This window comes from Salvelinus sp. IW2-2015, linkage group LG14 (genome assembly GCF_002910315.2).
Source record: "Salvelinus sp. IW2-2015 linkage group LG14, ASM291031v2, whole genome shotgun sequence".
Classification (NCBI taxonomy): domain Eukaryota; kingdom Metazoa; phylum Chordata; class Actinopteri; order Salmoniformes; family Salmonidae; genus Salvelinus; species Salvelinus sp. IW2-2015.
Window position 1 is genome coordinate 19,261,702 of NC_036854.1, and position 17,802 is coordinate 19,279,503.

General features: G+C 42.4%; 2 protein-coding genes across 2 annotated transcripts in view; one reads left to right on the forward strand and one right to left on the reverse strand.

Moving 5' to 3' along the window:
- Positions 1–817: 817 nt before the first annotated feature.
- On the forward strand, positions 818–2,212 carry LOC111972654 (homeobox protein Nkx-2.4-like). The gene is made up of 2 exons (XM_023999677.2): positions 818–1,275; positions 1,445–2,212. Exons 1-2 carry the CDS (start codon positions 909–911, stop codon positions 2,110–2,112), a joined length of 1,035 nt encoding a protein of 344 aa, XP_023855445.1. The 5' UTR covers positions 818–908; the 3' UTR covers positions 2,113–2,212.
- Positions 2,213–3,517: 1,305 nt separating this feature from the next.
- LOC111972653 (5'-3' exoribonuclease 2) overlaps positions 3,518–17,802 on the reverse strand; it is a 36,007-nt gene continuing 21,722 nt past the window's right edge. The window contains exons 20-30 of the mRNA XM_023999676.2: positions 15,347–15,419; positions 15,093–15,176; positions 14,696–14,793; positions 13,107–13,186; positions 12,950–13,006; positions 12,068–12,136; positions 11,549–11,683; positions 10,760–10,878; positions 7,258–7,327; positions 3,919–4,102; positions 3,518–3,761 (exon numbers count right to left, since the gene is read on the reverse strand). Coding sequence (XP_023855444.1) covers positions 3,699–3,761; positions 3,919–4,102; positions 7,258–7,327; positions 10,760–10,878; positions 11,549–11,683; positions 12,068–12,136; positions 12,950–13,006; positions 13,107–13,186; positions 14,696–14,793; positions 15,093–15,176; positions 15,347–15,419 — 1,032 coding nt within the window. The 3' untranslated portion in view covers positions 3,518–3,698. The remainder of the gene's footprint in view (positions 3,762–3,918; positions 4,103–7,257; positions 7,328–10,759; positions 10,879–11,548; positions 11,684–12,067; positions 12,137–12,949; positions 13,007–13,106; positions 13,187–14,695; positions 14,794–15,092; positions 15,177–15,346; positions 15,420–17,802) is intronic.

The following is a 17,802-nucleotide window of genomic DNA, read 5'->3' on the forward strand; positions in this document are numbered from 1 at the left end:
ATCTTTGCGGTGTAGGACATTGTGCCATAGGCTACTCTATCCGTTCCCATGTCCACAATTAAATAGGCCTAATTGGAAAGTACCAGGATTACTGGACAAGTAAGCAAAAGTGGAATTTTTGTCTTCCAATGAGTGACCCATTAAACGCGATTAATAACATGGGGTTGGTTATTTTCACATCTAAATATGATTTGAATAAAGTATTATTTTAATACTAATCCATTGTATTGTCTGATTACATTTTGTAAAGAAGCAAAAATTATATAATTTTTATGATCGTTATTGTATGGGGTAATGAAAGCCTACCAATTTGTCATTGGAAAAATAAATATAATCACACCCTTAAACGCAAAATTAGCAGAATGTGACAGGTTGGATGGTGAAAGAAAGTSTTCATTGTGGTGCCTGATTCGGTCTCTCGTGTCTGTTCGAAGAGCTCTCGAGTTTAGAAAAAGGTTGCTATTTTATTTTTTGGCTGGAGAAACAGCTTTACCCGAATGCACCTAAACTATAGCCCATTGCCTCACTTGAAATCCGACCAAAGAATCAAAAAATATATACTTTTCGAATTAGTTCCATATCACAGGTATTTATTAAGTTGACGTTTAAACCATCTAAATGGCATCTTGCTTATCTTAACTCAAAAGTAAAATGTTCCTAAATTACCCGGTTAAAATGTCAATGCCCATTGTTGGCTTGTTTGGCTCGTTGCTCCGCCCCTCGTGTTTGTCGTAAACCTGGCGCCTGGCTAGAGTCAAGACAAGAGCGCCCAAGGCTCCCCTCCTTCTCCAAGGCGACCCATTAGAAATCTCAGACGGACTCACAAGTACTCTTGTAGGTGTCCTGCAATAGAGACACTACGGTCGGACTTGTTCCGCGTTCAGCCAAATTCACCTGCGGGCTAAACCATGTCCTTGAGCCCAAAGCACTCAACTCCTTTCTCAGTGACAGATATTTTAAGCCCGATCGAGGAGACCTACAGAAAGTTTGGAGGCATGGACAGTACAGGGAACCTCGCGTCTTCGCTGGGCGCATACCGACAAACTCAGGTGTCTCAACCAGGCATCCAGCAGCACTCCATGTGCCATAACACCGGGGTGGCGAGCACCTATCACATGCCACACAGCGTCTCCCAYTTTTCCAGRGCCATYGGWGGKTACTGRAARGGSAGCATCGGMAATATGGGAGACCTCCCGTCTTACCAAGACACAATGAGAAACGGCGCAGCAGCAACTGCATGGTATAGCGCAAACACCGAACCCCGCTACCCAACAAGTAAGTTGAACAAGTAGCCTGTTACTTTTAAGAAATGCAATTCGTTTTGAATAACTTAAATGTAAACCACAACTTGAAATGGTGGATAATTGCATTGCGCACCACGATTCAATTCAAATCATTCTAACCGGTGTCTAATATTCATTTATTTAACTCTGTGCCATTAAAGTTTCTAGATTCATGGGGGCTTCCACTGGGATGAACATGACCGGGATGGGGACGTTGGCAGGGATGGATCCTACCAAATCCATGGTCACCTTGCACTCTGCGCCCAGGAGAAAACGACGGGTGCTGTTCTCTCAGGCCCAGGTGTACGAGCTGGAGAGGCGCTTTAAGCAGCAGAAATACCTGTCGGCACCCGAGAGAGAACACCTGGCAAGCATGATCCACCTGACGCCGACCCAGGTAAAAATTTGGTTTCAGAACCACAGGTACAAAATGAAACGCCAAGCAAAGGACAAAGCGAACCAGCAGATTCAACAGGAGAACGGCAGTGTGTGCCCACAGCAACAGTCACCGAGGCGGGTAGCAGTCCCGGTTCTCGTGAAGGATGGCAAACCCTGCCAGAACGGGTCAAGCATATCGACGTCTGGGCATCAGCAGGTGCAGCAGCAGCAGAACGTGTCCGGTGGTGCGATGACGGCATCGGGCAGTGCGGTGGTCAATCACCATAACCAGCAGGTGAATAATCCGTTATCATCCGAAGAACTGGAGGAAATGTCCCCCAGTTCCCCTATTCTACACAGCCAGATAAACATGTCTCAGACTGACGCGGGTCTCATCGAGTACACCAATAACATGGTCAGTTCAAACCTGCTTTATGGCAGAACTTGGTAAAAGGGAGAAACCTGCCATTTTATATTTTCATTCTGGAGAACACGTCAAGTGGATTTTAAGACGAACAAAAACATCGGGAAGGACAGTGGTCGTTGGTGACATGGACAACAGAAGCACCATACTTCCTTGACATTTGAGAGGTGCATAGACCACCTATTTTTAAGAAAGTCGACCGTGCGTGTTTTACCTTTGATGAAGAGTATTTGATAAAAATTAGACTCCAAGCACTCGGTGACCGTGTTAAGGGAGTTTAGTTTTATTTGTTGGAATTAAATTCTTTAAAAGGACACATTGAGGGTATCAGGCCAAAGTATTGTAATATTTCGATTAATGAACCTGAACTGTATATATAGTTAACACATTTCATGTGACAGTGATTGTTTTTAAACGAAACATTTGTTTGATCATTTTTTGTAAATTACAAATGTGATTGATGCATAGCATACATATAAACAAATCACAATCCAGTTTAACTAACAATAAATCGCTTGACATGTAAGCATATCAATTTTGATGAAGACGTTGGCCTAATGCAATTACATTTGTTATTAGTTCTTATCACCCAATTATTGAACGAAAAAGAGTCAAATATAAATTCCAATATTTCTTGCCGTTACAAGCAGGCCTGGTTAAGTAAACATATTTAAGCACGTAGTCTATAGCATGATAAAGTCCTAAAATGCAAGACTATTTGCAGGATATTTAAAATTGGACTGCGACTGATTTGGGCAAACAATGTAAGACAAAGATGAAAGGCGAGAATTTCCAAACTACTGTAACAACTGAGCTCAATTGTTTTTTCAAATTTTCAATAAATATAATTTGTTATTCGTGGGCTCTTTGATTTGAACATTTGAAATATAAGCAAGCAAAAATGCTAACTATTAGTGATACATTTGCCTACTTTATAATAATAGGGTCCGCATTAAATAAAGGGGCACTGAATGGAGACATTAAATATATTTAGGACCATAAAGTTACTTCTGTACCTGTGAAACTGGGAAAGACTGATTTATTAAAACCGGTAGGAAATGAAATATGTTTTTTGATTAGGCTATGTAATTATGTCTCAAACAAAGCCACTATGGAGCTTAGCAACCGCTAAGGAATTTTGAATTGACAAAAAAAAAACATTCGAAAATAATTAAACCATTGTCTAAAGATTTGCCATGTTCATGATTTAGGAATATTTAGTTTACATTTTTCAATGAATGCTTCACATCAGAAAGCTTATGGCGATTGTGAGAATTGATAGAGGAATATGATTTGAAAAATGTAAGGTTTGTGATGCAAATAGCTGAATAGTTTAAATTTGGCTATTTATGAAAATTTGAAATAAAATATGAAGGTAATCTAAATTAGAGGGGTCAATATCAACTTTACAAACAAACTGACAATGACACAATTGTCTTGACTCACTTGTATTTCACAAGTTGTACAGGCATTATTCTTAAAAATTCAGTACATAAGAACATTATCGGTATTATTAAAAGAAAACATCTTATAAGTAAAACAGCCTGAAAGACAAATATAGCGAGAATTTTTTTTTATCATATTCGCCTTCTTCTGCCCATCTAAGTCTAAATTTAACTCCAATTGTATCTTCTTGCTGGGGGTGGCAAGGGGTAACTCCGTCCAGAGCTGTATCCCTGTAAAACACAGAAAGGACCAAAACGGTCAGAAGGGCTGCACAGTAAATAAAAGCATAAAGAGCAAAGACGGCAGACATTAGTGGAGTATAGTATGCATAAATTATCTGGAGGTGTCCTCCTTGTCAGGTGGACATGGTCAAAGTCATGTAGTTACCGGTTGTCCTCCACGGTCGTCTCTGCGGTCTCCTCTACGGTCATCCTGACCACGTTGCTGGTGGTAGCCACCCTGACCCTGCCCCCCTCCATGGCCTCCTCTCTGCAAGTTCTGCTGGTAGGCAGCTCCCTGGGACTGCATCGACCGGTCCCAGCCGTGCCCACCACCACTACTATACTGCTGCCTGTGGGGGAACAAACATTACAATTAATTGTCATTTTGGATTTTAAAATTTATGGACTGTATTCCTACATTGCAATTCGGGTTCTTAACTGCCATGTTGTAGAAGATTACTAAAACTACATCACTGCCAATTTGCCTTTGATTCTAAAACGATGCAGATTAGTTCAACATGAAGTTAAAACATCTAGCTAATGATTAGGGCCGGAGAGATACCAGTATCGCAATATTTTTTCAATGGCAAAAATTAAAACACGAAGACTAAAATCTTTGGTCCTTTAAAAACCTACTGTATGTAAAATATGGTGTTCCATAGTTTGGAAAACAAATACATGTGACTGGATGACAACATAACGTTGGTTTCCAACAAAAGTTCAATCCACTTCGTGTTGTTTCCGTGTCGCGATCCTGGTATCGTCCCGGCCCTACTCAAATAAACAAATCAGATTTTGTATTGAATTCCAAAGAAAGTTCAGTCTTTCCTCCTAATTGACAGCTACAAAACACATTTGCCATGCTGGAAAATTTGGGCTTTAGGCCTGCATTTGTCCTACCCATTTACTCAGTCTAAATATGTCAGAGCACCTGACCAGGAGCAAAAAGAAAATATATGTTTCAAGTTCTATTGATGCAGCCTTCAAATTGACCGTGGTGACCTAGCAACATCCCTGCTAATTGGTATAGACCTGGAGATTGAATTCATAACAGAATTTAAAAAAAAGGGCCACCAATTTCACATGATTGAGAGTATAAGAATATTAAATTCATGCCAGAGTATGAAATAAACCATACATTTAAATGTGGCTTGAATCATGAACTGCATTCATCCCTGAAATGAGGACACCACATTTCCTGTGTGTGATGAGCACACAGTGGCGCTCCATGAATAACAACTCAGCAATGTGTCCATCCATAAGCCAAGCCACCGCATTAAGGTCTCATCTTATTCACTACAATAGGCCAAGGGAAAAAGTAGAAACCGTCGTAGAGGGGGCCCATCCCTCATTATTGAACCATGTCACATTCTTCTCCAATGCCAGACTTAACTGAGCACTGGAATCTGTAATCCCTCCTCAAAGTTCCTTATGAGTTGCATTTCGGTCCCGTTCGTATAAGTAGTTAAAAGAAACTGTTTTCAATTCGCCCACTGATAACTAGTGACCTAAGGTGACAGAGAGCCACAATAGGCCTGGTAGGCCTGAAAAGTTGAACCAAAGAAGCTGATTAGTCTTTCAAGAGGTCTGGAGCCAGAAACAATGGCGGGTCTGTGCGGACACAGTGGCTGTGGTGCAGAAATGTTACCGCTGGAGCAGTATTAGTGATGCCTCATTAAGTTGGCCAAACCTCAAGAGAAATTTGTTTAGCACTCCCAAATTCTTAATTCATCTCTAAGCCCCCCCATGGTGCAGCCCAGTGGGCTCAACTAATATAGGAAGGCCTGTCATCTACCTGGACATTAAGTGTGACTCCGTAGTCACCACTAAACCACTGGAATATTTTCTACTAACCACATACAGTAGCTGTCAAAAGTTTGGACACACCTACTCATTCAAGAGTTTTTCTTTATTCTTACCATTTTCTACAAAGTAGAATAATAGTGAATACATCAAAACTATGAAACACACTTCATGTAGTAACCAAAAAAAAGTGTTAAAAAAAATCAAAATACATTTTATATTAGATGTTCTTCAAAGTAGCCACCCTTTGCCTTGATGACAGTTTTGCACTCTTGGCATTCTCTCAACCAGCTTCACCTGGAATGCTTTTCCAACAGTCTTGAAGGAGTTCCCACATATGCTGGCTGCTTTTCCTTCACTCTGCGGTCCAACTCATCCCAAACCATCTCAATTGGGATGAGGTCAGGTGATTGTGGAGGCCAGGTCATCGCATGCAGCACTCCATCACTCTCCTTCTTGGTCAAATAGCCTATACACAGTCTGGAGGTGTGTTTTGGGTCATTGTTCTGTTGTAAAATTAAATGACAGTCCCACTAAGCGCAAACCAGATGGGATGGCATATCGCTGCAGAATGCTGTGGTAGCCATGCTGGTTAAGTGTGCCTTGATTTCTAAGTAAATCACTGAGTGTCACCAGCAAAGCACCTCCTCCATGCGTCACAGTGGGAACCATACATGCGGAGATCATCCATTCACCTACTGTGTCACAAAGCCACGGCAGTTGGAACCAAAAATCTAATTTGGACTCATCAGACCAAAGGACAGATGTCCACCGGTCTAATGTCCATTGCTCGTGTTTCTTGGCCCAAGCAAGTCTCTTCTTCTTATTGGTGTCCTTCAGTAGTGGTTTCATTGCAGCAATTCAACCATAAAGGCCTGATTCAGTCTTCTCTGAACAGTCGATGTTGAGATGTCTGTTACTTGAACTCTGAAGCATTTAATTTGGGCTGCAATTTCTGAGGCTGGTAACTAAAGAACTTATCCTCTGCAGCAGAGGTAACTCTGGGTCTTACTTTCCTGTGGCGGTCCTCATGAGAGCCAGTTTCATCATTGCGCTTGATGGTTTTTGCAACTGCACTTGAGGTCTTAAAACTAATGATGGACTGTCGTTTCTCTTAGCTTATTTGAGCTGTTCTTGCCATAATATGAACTTGGTCTTTTACCAAATAGGGCCATCTTCTGTATACCACCCCTACCTTGATTGGCTCAAAACGCATTGAGGAAAGAAAATCCACAAATTAACTTTGAACACGGCACACCTGTTAATTGAAACGCATTCCAGGTGACTACCTCATGATGCTGGTTTTGAGAATGCCAAGTGTGCAAAGCTGTCATTAAGGCAAAGGGTGGCTACTTTGAAGAATCTCAAATATATTTTGATTTGTTTAACACTTTTTTGGTTACTACACGATTCCATGTGTGTTATTCCTAGTTGATGTCTTTATTATTCTACAATGTAGAAAATAGTAAAAATGAAAAACCCTCGACTGAGTAGGTGTCCAAACTTTTGACTGGTACTGTATATTACACTAAAACTCATATGTAATAAAAGAAAAAAAAGGTACTACCATGGTTCATTTCCTACGCTGCAGAAAGACTACAACATCAGTTTGTAAAGTGTATATATAAATGCCACTGCCCAGGATGAAAGGCCTTGTGAATACACGCCTATGTATTAAAAGCAGACAATGCCGTAGACTCACCTTGGATATTGCTGTACAGGGTTAGGGTTGAATGGGGGAGGTGCCCCTAGAAGACCCTGCTGCCTGGAATCTGTGACAAAAGAGAGACATTCAGAAAGTGGTTCTGGGGAACCAATGTCCCTAACACGCTACTAACCTATCGAGAGCAACACACCCTTTTAAAAACAGCAATACTTAAGGTGTACCTACCTAAGAATTTGGAGAGTTGCCATCAGTGTCACTTTTATACACCTCAGTACATATTGCATAGATAAAACCAGCTAGGAGACTTCTGTTTAGTGAAAATGCTAGTTTGACACAAAGTGAGATTCCAAGGAATCCATTCCAAAGCAATCCCTTCGAGTGAAAGTTAAATCTGTTGCACGCAATGTTTGCGATTCAAAACGGAAACTCGGGTTTAGCGTACAACAGACTGTGTGTAAAAAAATGTATTAAAGTTAATTAACCCAGTTCACTTCAGCCTTAACCTCAATATGAAACCCATAGATTTCAATCTAAAAACGGATCAAAAGAAAGTCACAATGATAAAATTAAGTCCATTCAAGCACTAAACCACAATAGGATTTGAGGTGGGGGGGGGGAAAGAGAGAGAAAAAAATGCTGCATTTGCATTTCTTGTCTCCGGCAAAATGAAATAAGCATTCAGCGGGCAGCATTGTGGATGACTCAAGTACCCCTGGTTCCATCGCGGCGAGCCCCTTCACAAAGCCACACTTTTTAAAAAGTAGCGAGAGCCGCTTCTTCCAGATCCGCTGTTGCCAAGGCAATGACCAGCTGCAAGCCCTGGACTTGTTTGTTTATAGGGGCAGGCCTGGTGAGTGGCTGAGACGGGAGGAGAGGGGGCGGGGTGAAATGAAAAGAACTTCAGCAAAGAAAAGCCAGTCATTTACAAACCTGGATTGGAGGTTGGTGTTAAAAATGTTTGATAGGAGGGGATAGGATATCTGTGGAAATAAGCGTTTGGCCGGCTGGCACAACGAAAGTTTCACTTTGAGGCCAATGCGCAATGTTATGGAGAGAGAGTTTAATGTGGTCTGAGATGGCCAAGAGAATATGGACTGGTCAGTCTGACTTGCGGGGTGGAGTAAAATTGACCACAAGGGATGTTTGTCAAGTGACTGAAAATTCTACAGATAAGAACTACGTACAATTGAAACATACTAACAACGCATAACGGTTTGTCCAAACAAAGTGATTAGGTTGGATCTGTGGACTTGTAAATCTTGACAGTTAATAATCTTGTGGACCAACAACCTTATTGAGGACCACCCACTCTGGCCCCAATTATACTCCGGTAACATTGTCATCCGTCTTCTGTCCTGATGACCGGCAGTCAGTCAAAAGGAGGAAATTACAATTTAGACACCTGTCCATCTCCTTAATTAACAAAGATCTAAAACTCTAGAGCTCCAAGCCATGTGACACAAAAGACAACAAACGATTACGCCTAAAATCCCCCAGTACACTTCACATTCCCTGTATTAACCCAAGGGATAACAACTAGCTCAAACCAACTCCCTTTTTCTTCCAACAGTTGGTAATGTTCTATGCCTAGACCTTTCAGCCTGAAAATAGAATCAACTGAATTCCATGAGAATGCCTTAAAAAGTGCAACTTCTAATAATGCAGTGACAAAGTTGCTAGTACAATGTGACTGGACGTCAGAAGACTAAATGGCCACCGGCGGTGTCTCTCCGTTGGGTCATTACACAGCAGCTGTTTTCATTAGGCCCAACAAAACCCCGCAGCATGTTTCAGAAGCAGCCGGTTGACACATCACCGCAGGAGGTAGTGGCACGCTGAAAGGGGAAGTTAACTTTGGTTTCAACCCTCTCCAGTCTACCACACATCCAATCAAATGGGATCGTCCCAGAAGGCTTTTATCAGAGGGGCCAGTGTGTCCAGAAGCACTCGACAATCTCATTACCACCCGCAGTCTCCCAGTGCAGCCAGCACCACTAATCAGTAAACAGCGACACAGGAGCCACCCCCAACCCAACACAAAAGGCCCCAACCTGACCAGGGTGATTACTGACAACCTAGTGGATCCTCCCTGAGAGAGAGACAGTTCACAGCAACAAAAGCCTTTGAGCGCTGAGCTACCTACTGTCCCAGAGTTGTCACATTTTGTAGTCTCGTCTCAATAACTTGTCTGGCTAATTGTGCTGTTGGGACCGATGTCGTCTCACACCATATATAGACTAGTTCATCTGTGCATCCTTTTATAAATTGGTTGACTAAAATGGCTAGATTCTCTTATGGATGGAATGGAAATATATACACACACATTTACAATTATTTGATGTAATTTTCCCCCTTACTGACTTGTCACTTTTGGGGCAATCCGACCAAATTCAAATAGAAAATATGAGTTATGGATTTAATTCTCATTGAAAACAAGTTACAGATCTGTCACTCATTGAAAGACTAAAAAAGAGGCAGATCTGTTTTCTACGTGCGCCATTTCCATGGTTCCCGTTCTTAAGTTCAAATGGAGTCTTTTGTACACCAGCTTCAAACAGCAAAAAAAATACAAAAAAGTTATTGAAAATATATTTGTGTCGTTGGTTATTCAAGGCAAGCGTCAAAGGGACAGTATACTAAAATTAAGCAGTTACAAGGAATAATAAAATGTATCGAGTTGTATCGTCAGGACTAGAAGGCCATGAATTTAAAAAATCCCACCGTTACATAAAGTGACAATTTGAAGAGAAACAGGCCCACAATCACAGATGGGCCAGCGTATTAACCCTGATTGCCTTAATCAAAATAACTAATATAGAAAGAAAGAGGATGAAGTCCGTCCTACGCTGCTAATTGGCAAGTTTACCATCAGGGATGAACAGCAGAGGCCAAGGGAGGCTGCCGCAATCCGAAGAAACCAAAAGCCTTATTTGCATCAAGTGCCACTGGAATAGCCTCTGCTCCCCCACAAGCTATCAGCAGCCAGATGAGATTATTCATCAACTTGCAAATGGGAACATCAAAGTCAAATTGGAGAACTGAGCCGGCGTCCCAAATGGCTCACTATTCCCTGTATAGCGTACTACCTTTGAGGAGAGCCCTGCTATCAGAGGAGCATGGGGCTGAGACCGGAGCCTGGGGACAACCAGGAGCCTCTGATCAGGGGCTAGGAGACCGAGAGAACGGCCCCCTCCAGATTACGCCATTCCAACTCCCCAGTGTTGAACAAAAGGGCCATTTAATTGTATAATATATAGTTATTTTTATTCTTAGAAGAAGAGGTACAATATGTCAGCCGAGGACAAAGGAAGTGAAATGTAGCAGCAAGTAAGAAACGATGCAAAAAAAAAACGGCTTTTCGGATCTGAGATTACTGTCCATCTTCGCTAGCTTTTCTATCATCTATTTCAGATAGTTACTACTCAACACCTGCATTGAACACGTAAAGACTTTTTTTTTTTTTTTTTTTTAATGGGAGATGCAGTGATTGCGTTTGTCTAAGGCCTGACTGTGTGTGTGTGTGTGTAAGAGGACTTACGTGAGAAGTGACCACCACCACTGTGGGGGGGCCTGCTGTAGTTCCCCTGGTGGTAGTTGCCAGGGGGTGGAGCGTTGCTGTACTGCCCACCTCCCTGCTGCTGTCGGTTAATGCTGTGACTGAAAACATGCAGCGTAAGTCACAGATATTAAATCATCAGCTATAGGCTGTTCCCTTAAGCCCCAGCTGCCAGTCAAATAGCTGACTACTGACCCTAACGTGGCCGGCTACTTCATTGAGTAACGCATCAGATGCCTACACATACATTTTTATATATTATAGCTGCTAATACTAACCATTTGCTGTCACATCAACACAAGCAAACTGGGAGAAAAAAAACTAATTTATGCCAGGTTTTCTTAATTACCAGTCTCTGAACACCTGCCCATTTGGCCCCATCAAGGAAAATAACTGTTTAAATTACAGAATTAAGGATTTGGTGGACAAAAACATTTCTGAATATATCATGTTTCTTTGGCAGCATGCATAATTCATTCCTGAACATGCTACAGTCCAGAATCAGCCAGATGTTCAATTACCCAGGTTCCTTAAAGAGGCAATCCGGGATTAGTACATCCATTTTTGGACTTTCCATGAGCTTGGTTCAACTGTATTTACTTTGTAAACAACGTAACAGTAAACAAACAGCCTTCTGTAAATGTCTGACTAAGTTAAAGAGCTTAGATATCATATATCAAAGGGTGACCATTGAAGGGATATCATACAAGTTGGCCTGGCTGCAAGTCTAAAATGGTCAATGCTGTCGAGTCTGAAGAGACGTGCACGTACCCCAGGGCCCTGAAGGCTGACTGGTCCAGATGGACCTGCTGCCGGTTGGAGTTGAAGCCCAGTTGGGGCCTCCAGTTGCCCCTACCACGGTTACCCCTCTCCCAGTCTCCAGGCTTCAGCACCTTGGCAGGAATCCTGAGAGACAAGGAGCCATTGTATTTTTCCCACACAAAACAGTAACAAACAGAACAGAAAACACCCCACTGTCATAAAGAGCTCCATGATCCACCAAAAATGAAAAGACAATGAATACACTATGACTTTGTCAAAAGGGGACAGGGAGACATGAGTGATGAATGACAAATATACTGGATGCCGTTCTTTAAAATCAGACGCGGTGTACAAATTCAATTGAGATCCATTTTAAGGTGTAGCAATAGGTATTTTGATAATATTTACGATAAATAACATTGCTTAAAGAACAATGTATCTAAGCACATACAGAAGGTGTAAGATAATATACAGCTCTGACTCAATGGGAACATGTTAATGATAAAACAATGCATTGTAATAACTTACTTTGCTCCATGAAGAATGACAGCCTTGAACACAAAGGTCTCTCCAAACTGTGGGTCCTTATATTTCACTCTGCCGAGACAAAAAACAGAATTTACAACAATTCATTTGATGAATAATTGAATTTGAGAGTTACAAAAAAAATTAAAACAGTACTTGAGCAGTATTAAGCCTTAGTGAAGACGGAACAAATAATATTTTACAATAACATCCTGGTTAATTCAGATGGATTCCCTTAAAAGTTTCCATTTCGGTAAAACTCCAGGCAAAGCAGACTCCAAGCCTTGCATTGGCAAAGAATTTAATAACCATCCTGTTCCAAGGAGAAATAGCGAGCCAGGGCATTTTAAATCGGGTACTCCAGCGCTGGTCGTAGAAAATGGCATCAATTCCGTTTTTTTGACATCAGCCTTGCTCTACTTCCAGTGTGAATGAGGGAGGCCATGTCCCAAAAGGCACCAGAATCCCTATATCTGGTCTAAAGTAGTGGACTACATATGGAATAGGGTGCCATTTGGGATGCAAACCCACTGAGAATAAGGGAGCCTCAGCTCCTCTTAGAAGCTGACCCCCAGAGGGCCGAGCAGGTCGTTACATCCAAGGACTTTTTTTTATCGTGCGGCAAATGAGCATTTGAAGTCGACCACTGAAGGAAAACTTGAAATTTGTTCCAGACAGAAGATGAAGATGACCTTAAATTTCTCCTCCTGGTCGAGGTCAATCACATAACGTAAAGCAGTAATGTGAACTTACAACTATCGCTCTGAGGATTGTTAACTGGCCCTTCAGGTAAACATTTGTAGGAAATTCAGTCTTTGTACAAGCGTGCATGTGTCCCAACTGGGAAGACCAACTGGTGTGACTAAGGTAAAAGACCATCCTTACCCAATGGCACTGTTCTGTGCAATGTCCCGTAGCATGGGGATGGGAGACGCCACTGGCCTAAGAACAAAAGCGGTTTCACATAGGTTAGCCATGATTCTCTCCAGAGAAGGATGAATAATGTATCGAAAGGAGTGTTGAGAAAATAGATGTTCCTTACTTATCTGGTAGGATAGGGTCTCCGTCAAGATTTAATATACCTTGAATTCCATGGCATAGTTCAGCTGGCATCTCGGTGCCCTGAGGTAAACGGACATAATATTACTTCAAGTTCATTTTAATGTAATGGTTTATGTATTTAGCCAGGATAGTCCAGTCAGTAATTGCCACTGTTTTCAAGGGAGTTCTTAATACTTCTACTACATAAATAAACTCAGTCAACTGTGGTTGTCAGCAAACTTAAACATGTGTAAATATTTGTATGAGCATAACAAGATTCAACAACAGACAAACTGAAGTTCCACAGACATGTGGCTAACAGAAATGGAATAATGTGTCCCTGAACAAAGGGCGGGTCAAAATCAAAAGTAGCAGTCAGTATTCTGTTGTGGCCACCAGCTGCATTAAGTACTGCAGTGCATCTCCTCCTCATGGACTGCACCATATTTGCCATTCCCTAGCCCTCACCCTTCAATCTAACAGGTCCCAGACGTGCTCAATGGGATTGAGATCTGGCCTCTTCGCTTGCCATGGCAGAACTGACATTCCTGTCTTGCAGGAAATCACGCACAGAACGAGCAGTATGGCTGGTGGCATTGTCATGCTGGAGAGTCATGTCAGGATGAGCCTGCAGGAAGGGTACCACATGAGGGAGGAGGATGTCTTCCCTGTAACGCACAGCGTTGAGATTGCCTACAATGACAACAAGTGCAGTCCGATGATGCTGTGACACCCGCCCCAGACCATGACGGACCCTCCACCTCCAAATCGATCCCGCTCCAGAATCCGGCCATCACCCATGGTGAGACAAAACCGAGACTCGTCAGCGAGCAATTTTTGCCAGTCCTGTCTGGTCCAGCGACAGTGGGTTTGTGCCCATAGGCGACAGTGTTGCCAGTAATGTCTGGTGAGGACCTGCCTTACAACAGGCCTACAAGCCCTCAGTCCAGCCTCTCTCAGCCTATTGTGGACAGTCTGAGCACTGATGGAGGGATTGTGTCCTGGTGTAACTCGGGCAGTTGTTGCCATCCTGTACCTGTCCTGCAGGTGTGATGTTCGGATGTACCGATCCTGTGCAGGTGTTGTTACACGTGGTCTGCCACGGCGAGGACGATCAGCTGTCCGTCCTGTCTCCCTGTAGCGCTGTCTTAGGCGTCTCACAGTACGGACATTGCAATTTATTGCCCTGACCACATCTGCAGTCCTCATGCCTCCTTGCAGCATGCCTAAGGCACATTCACGCAGATGAGCAGGGACCCTGGGCATCTTTCTTTTGGTGTTTTTCAGTGTCAGTAGAAAGGCCTCTTTAGTGTCCTAAGTTCTCATAACTGTGACCTTAATTGCCTACCGTCTAAGCTGTTAGTGTCTTAATGAGCATTCCACAGGTGCATGTTCATTAATTGTTTATGTTTCATTAAACAAGCATGGGAAACACTGTTTAAACCCTTTACAATGAAGATCTGTGAAGTTACTTGGATTTTTACGAATTATCTTTGAAAGACAGGGTCCTGAAAAAGGGACGTTTCTTTTTTTACTGAGTATATTAGGATGGGTTGATCAAATTGCAGGGATGCTGCTTTCTTGCCATACCTCGTGAGATTCTCCACGGTACAGTTCCTGGATGAAGTCACAGATAGAATGGGACTTCGCCACAAACAGCATATCACTGCCAAGGCTGTTCCTCTTGTCTGAAACACGAGTGAACACATCAGCTGACTAAGTCAATATTCAAAAGGATTCCTGTAAGGAAGTACTTTACATATTAAACCTGTTGATCGGCACTGACAACTGTCATTCAAGATGACATTGCTTCCTGTGTTCAATTGGTAAACTTCACACATGGAATACTTCAGTAACAAAGTAGTGTTACACATTCATCTTCAAATATTTCATTAATAAAGTACTGTGACTACCACTGTTAAAACATTCATATTCTGAAGGAGTGGTTTACAATGGTGGCTTGAAGTTAAAGAATCCCATTACTCACTTTCCTCTGGAGAGAGGTTTGGGTAGACTTCAGCCAGGGCTGCCCTGAGCCGGCGCTCATCCACGAAGGGCAGCAATGCAACGCCTACACACAAAGGTGAAAACACATTCAATCGAATGCATTTCAGTGTTCTTTTTACATTAGCAGTAGTGCTTGAGTGTTAGCCGTTCGAAACCCAGAAGAGCAAGCAAAGCACACTGACCTGCATTCAGTGCCATGCCAAGGTGTTCAGGTCAATTCATCTGTTGACTTACCTTGCCAAGCATACTTCTTTCCATTCAAGTCAATGGCAAAGTCGTCAGGGTAGAAATCAATGATTGAGGACTCCTGTTGGAGAACGAGTGTCAGGTTGGGGAATCAGTGACTAACAGAAGCAGCGTAGCAGTTTAGCAACTAATATGATCGCAAAATTGGTCCTACTTTATTATTAGGATAGTACACCACACAGACAATATAAATTTACAGTGAGCTGCAAACGTATTGGGACTGTACTTTCTAAAAAACTAGGCAAGTCAGTTAAGAGACTTATATTTCCTGCACTAACTTTAAACATCAGCTATCTGAGCAGCTAACCGATCGCTGCAGCTGTACATAGCCCATCTGTAAATAGCCCACCCAATCTACCTACCTCATCCCCATATTGTTTTTATTTACTTTTCTGCTCTTTTGCACACCAGTATCACTACTTGAACATCATCTGCTCATATGGCACTCCAGTGTTAATTTGCTAAATTGTAATTACTTCTCTACTATGGCCTATTTATTGCCTTACCTCCTCACGCCATTTGCACACACTGTATATAGACTCTTTTTTTCTATTGTGTTATTGAGTGTACACTTGTTTATTCCATGTGTAACTCTGTGTTGTTTGTGTTGCACTGCTTTATCTTGGCCAGGTCGCAGTTGTAAATGAGAACTTGTTCTCAACTAGCCTACCTGATTAAATAAAAGGTGAAAAAAAAGAGAACATATTCTTATTTACAATCGACGGCCTAACCAAGCCAAACCCGGACGACGCTGGACCAATTGTGCGCCACCCTATGGGACTCCCAATCATGGCCGGATGTGATACAGCCTGGATCATGAAACTCCAGCACTTTGGATTTGAAATGAGAAAAACACTTCTACATTACCATAATTACACATGGTCCTGAATGAATCATGAAAAATGGTGATACCCAAGACATGCTAACCTCTCACCATTACGATAAAGCCTCACAGCAGTGTCATTATACTCTCAGACAAGGTAACTGACATTTTTCTGGGGGGGGGGTAGGGGGGGGGGAGGGGGGGGGTTATGACCTTCAATAATACAAAAAGTATGTAGACACCCCTTAAAATTAGTGGATTCGACTATTTCAGCCACACCCGTTGCTGACAGGTGTATAAAAATCAAGCACACAGCCAAGCAATCTCCAAAGACAAACATTGGCAGTAGAATGGCCTCACTAAAGAGCTCAGTGAATTTCAACATGGCACCGACATAGGAAGTCACTTCGTCAAATTTCTGCCCTGCTAGAGCTGCCCCGGTCAAGTGTAAGTGCTGTTATTGTGGAGTGGAAATGTCTAGGAGCAATAACGGCTCAGCCATGAAGTGGTAGGCCACACAAGCTCATAGAACGGAACCGCCAAGGGCTGAAGAGTGTAAAAATCATCCTCGGTCGCAACCCTCACTACTGGAAGCAACGTCAGCACAAGACCTGCTCGTCGGGAGCTTCATGAAATGGGTTTCCATGCTGAGTAGCCGCACACAAGCCTAAGATCACTATGCGCAAAGCCAAGCTTCAGCTAGAGTGGTGTAAAGCTCACCTCTATTGGACTCCGGAGCAGTAGAAACGTATTCTCTGAAGTGATAAATCACACTTCACCACATGGCAGTCCAACAGACGAATCTGGGTTTGGCGGATGCCAGGAGAACACTACCTGCCCCAATACATAGAGGAATAATGGTCTGGGGCTGTTTTTCATGGTTCAGGCTAGGCCTCAGGGAAGGGAAATCCTAACGCTACAGCATACAATGACATTGTAAATGATTCTGTGCTTCCATCTTGGTGGCAACAGTTTGGGGAAGGCCCTATCCTGTTTCAGCAATGACCTTGTGCATAAAGCAAGGTTCATACAGAAATAGTTTGTCGAAATCGATGTGGAAGAACTTGACTGGCCTGCACAGAGCCCCAACCTCAAACACCTTTGGGATGAATTGGAACGCCGACTGCGAGACAGGCCTAATCGTCCAAAATCAGTGCCCGACCTCACTAATGCTTGTGGCTGAAGTACACCGCAGCAATGCACAAATACACTATGACTAACTTTCTAACTCATTCCCGATTCATCCGTAATCATGGTAGCATCTACATTAATGTAGTGTTTAGAAATATTTATTCTTATTTACAATAAAAATACTCTAAAATTACACAGTGTATATACAGTTGAAATCGGAAGTTTACATTCACTTAGGTTGAAGTGATTAAAACTCGTTTTTCAACCACTCCACAAATGTCTTGCTAACAAACTATAGTTTTGGCAAGTCGGTTAGGACATCTATTTTGTGCATGACACAAGTAATTTTCCCAACAATTGTTTACAGACAGATTATTTCACTGTATCACAATTCCAGTGGGTCAGAAGTTTACCAACACTAAGTTGACTATGCCTTTAACCAGCTTGGAAAATTCCAGAAAATTATGTCATGGCTTTAGAAGCTTCTGAT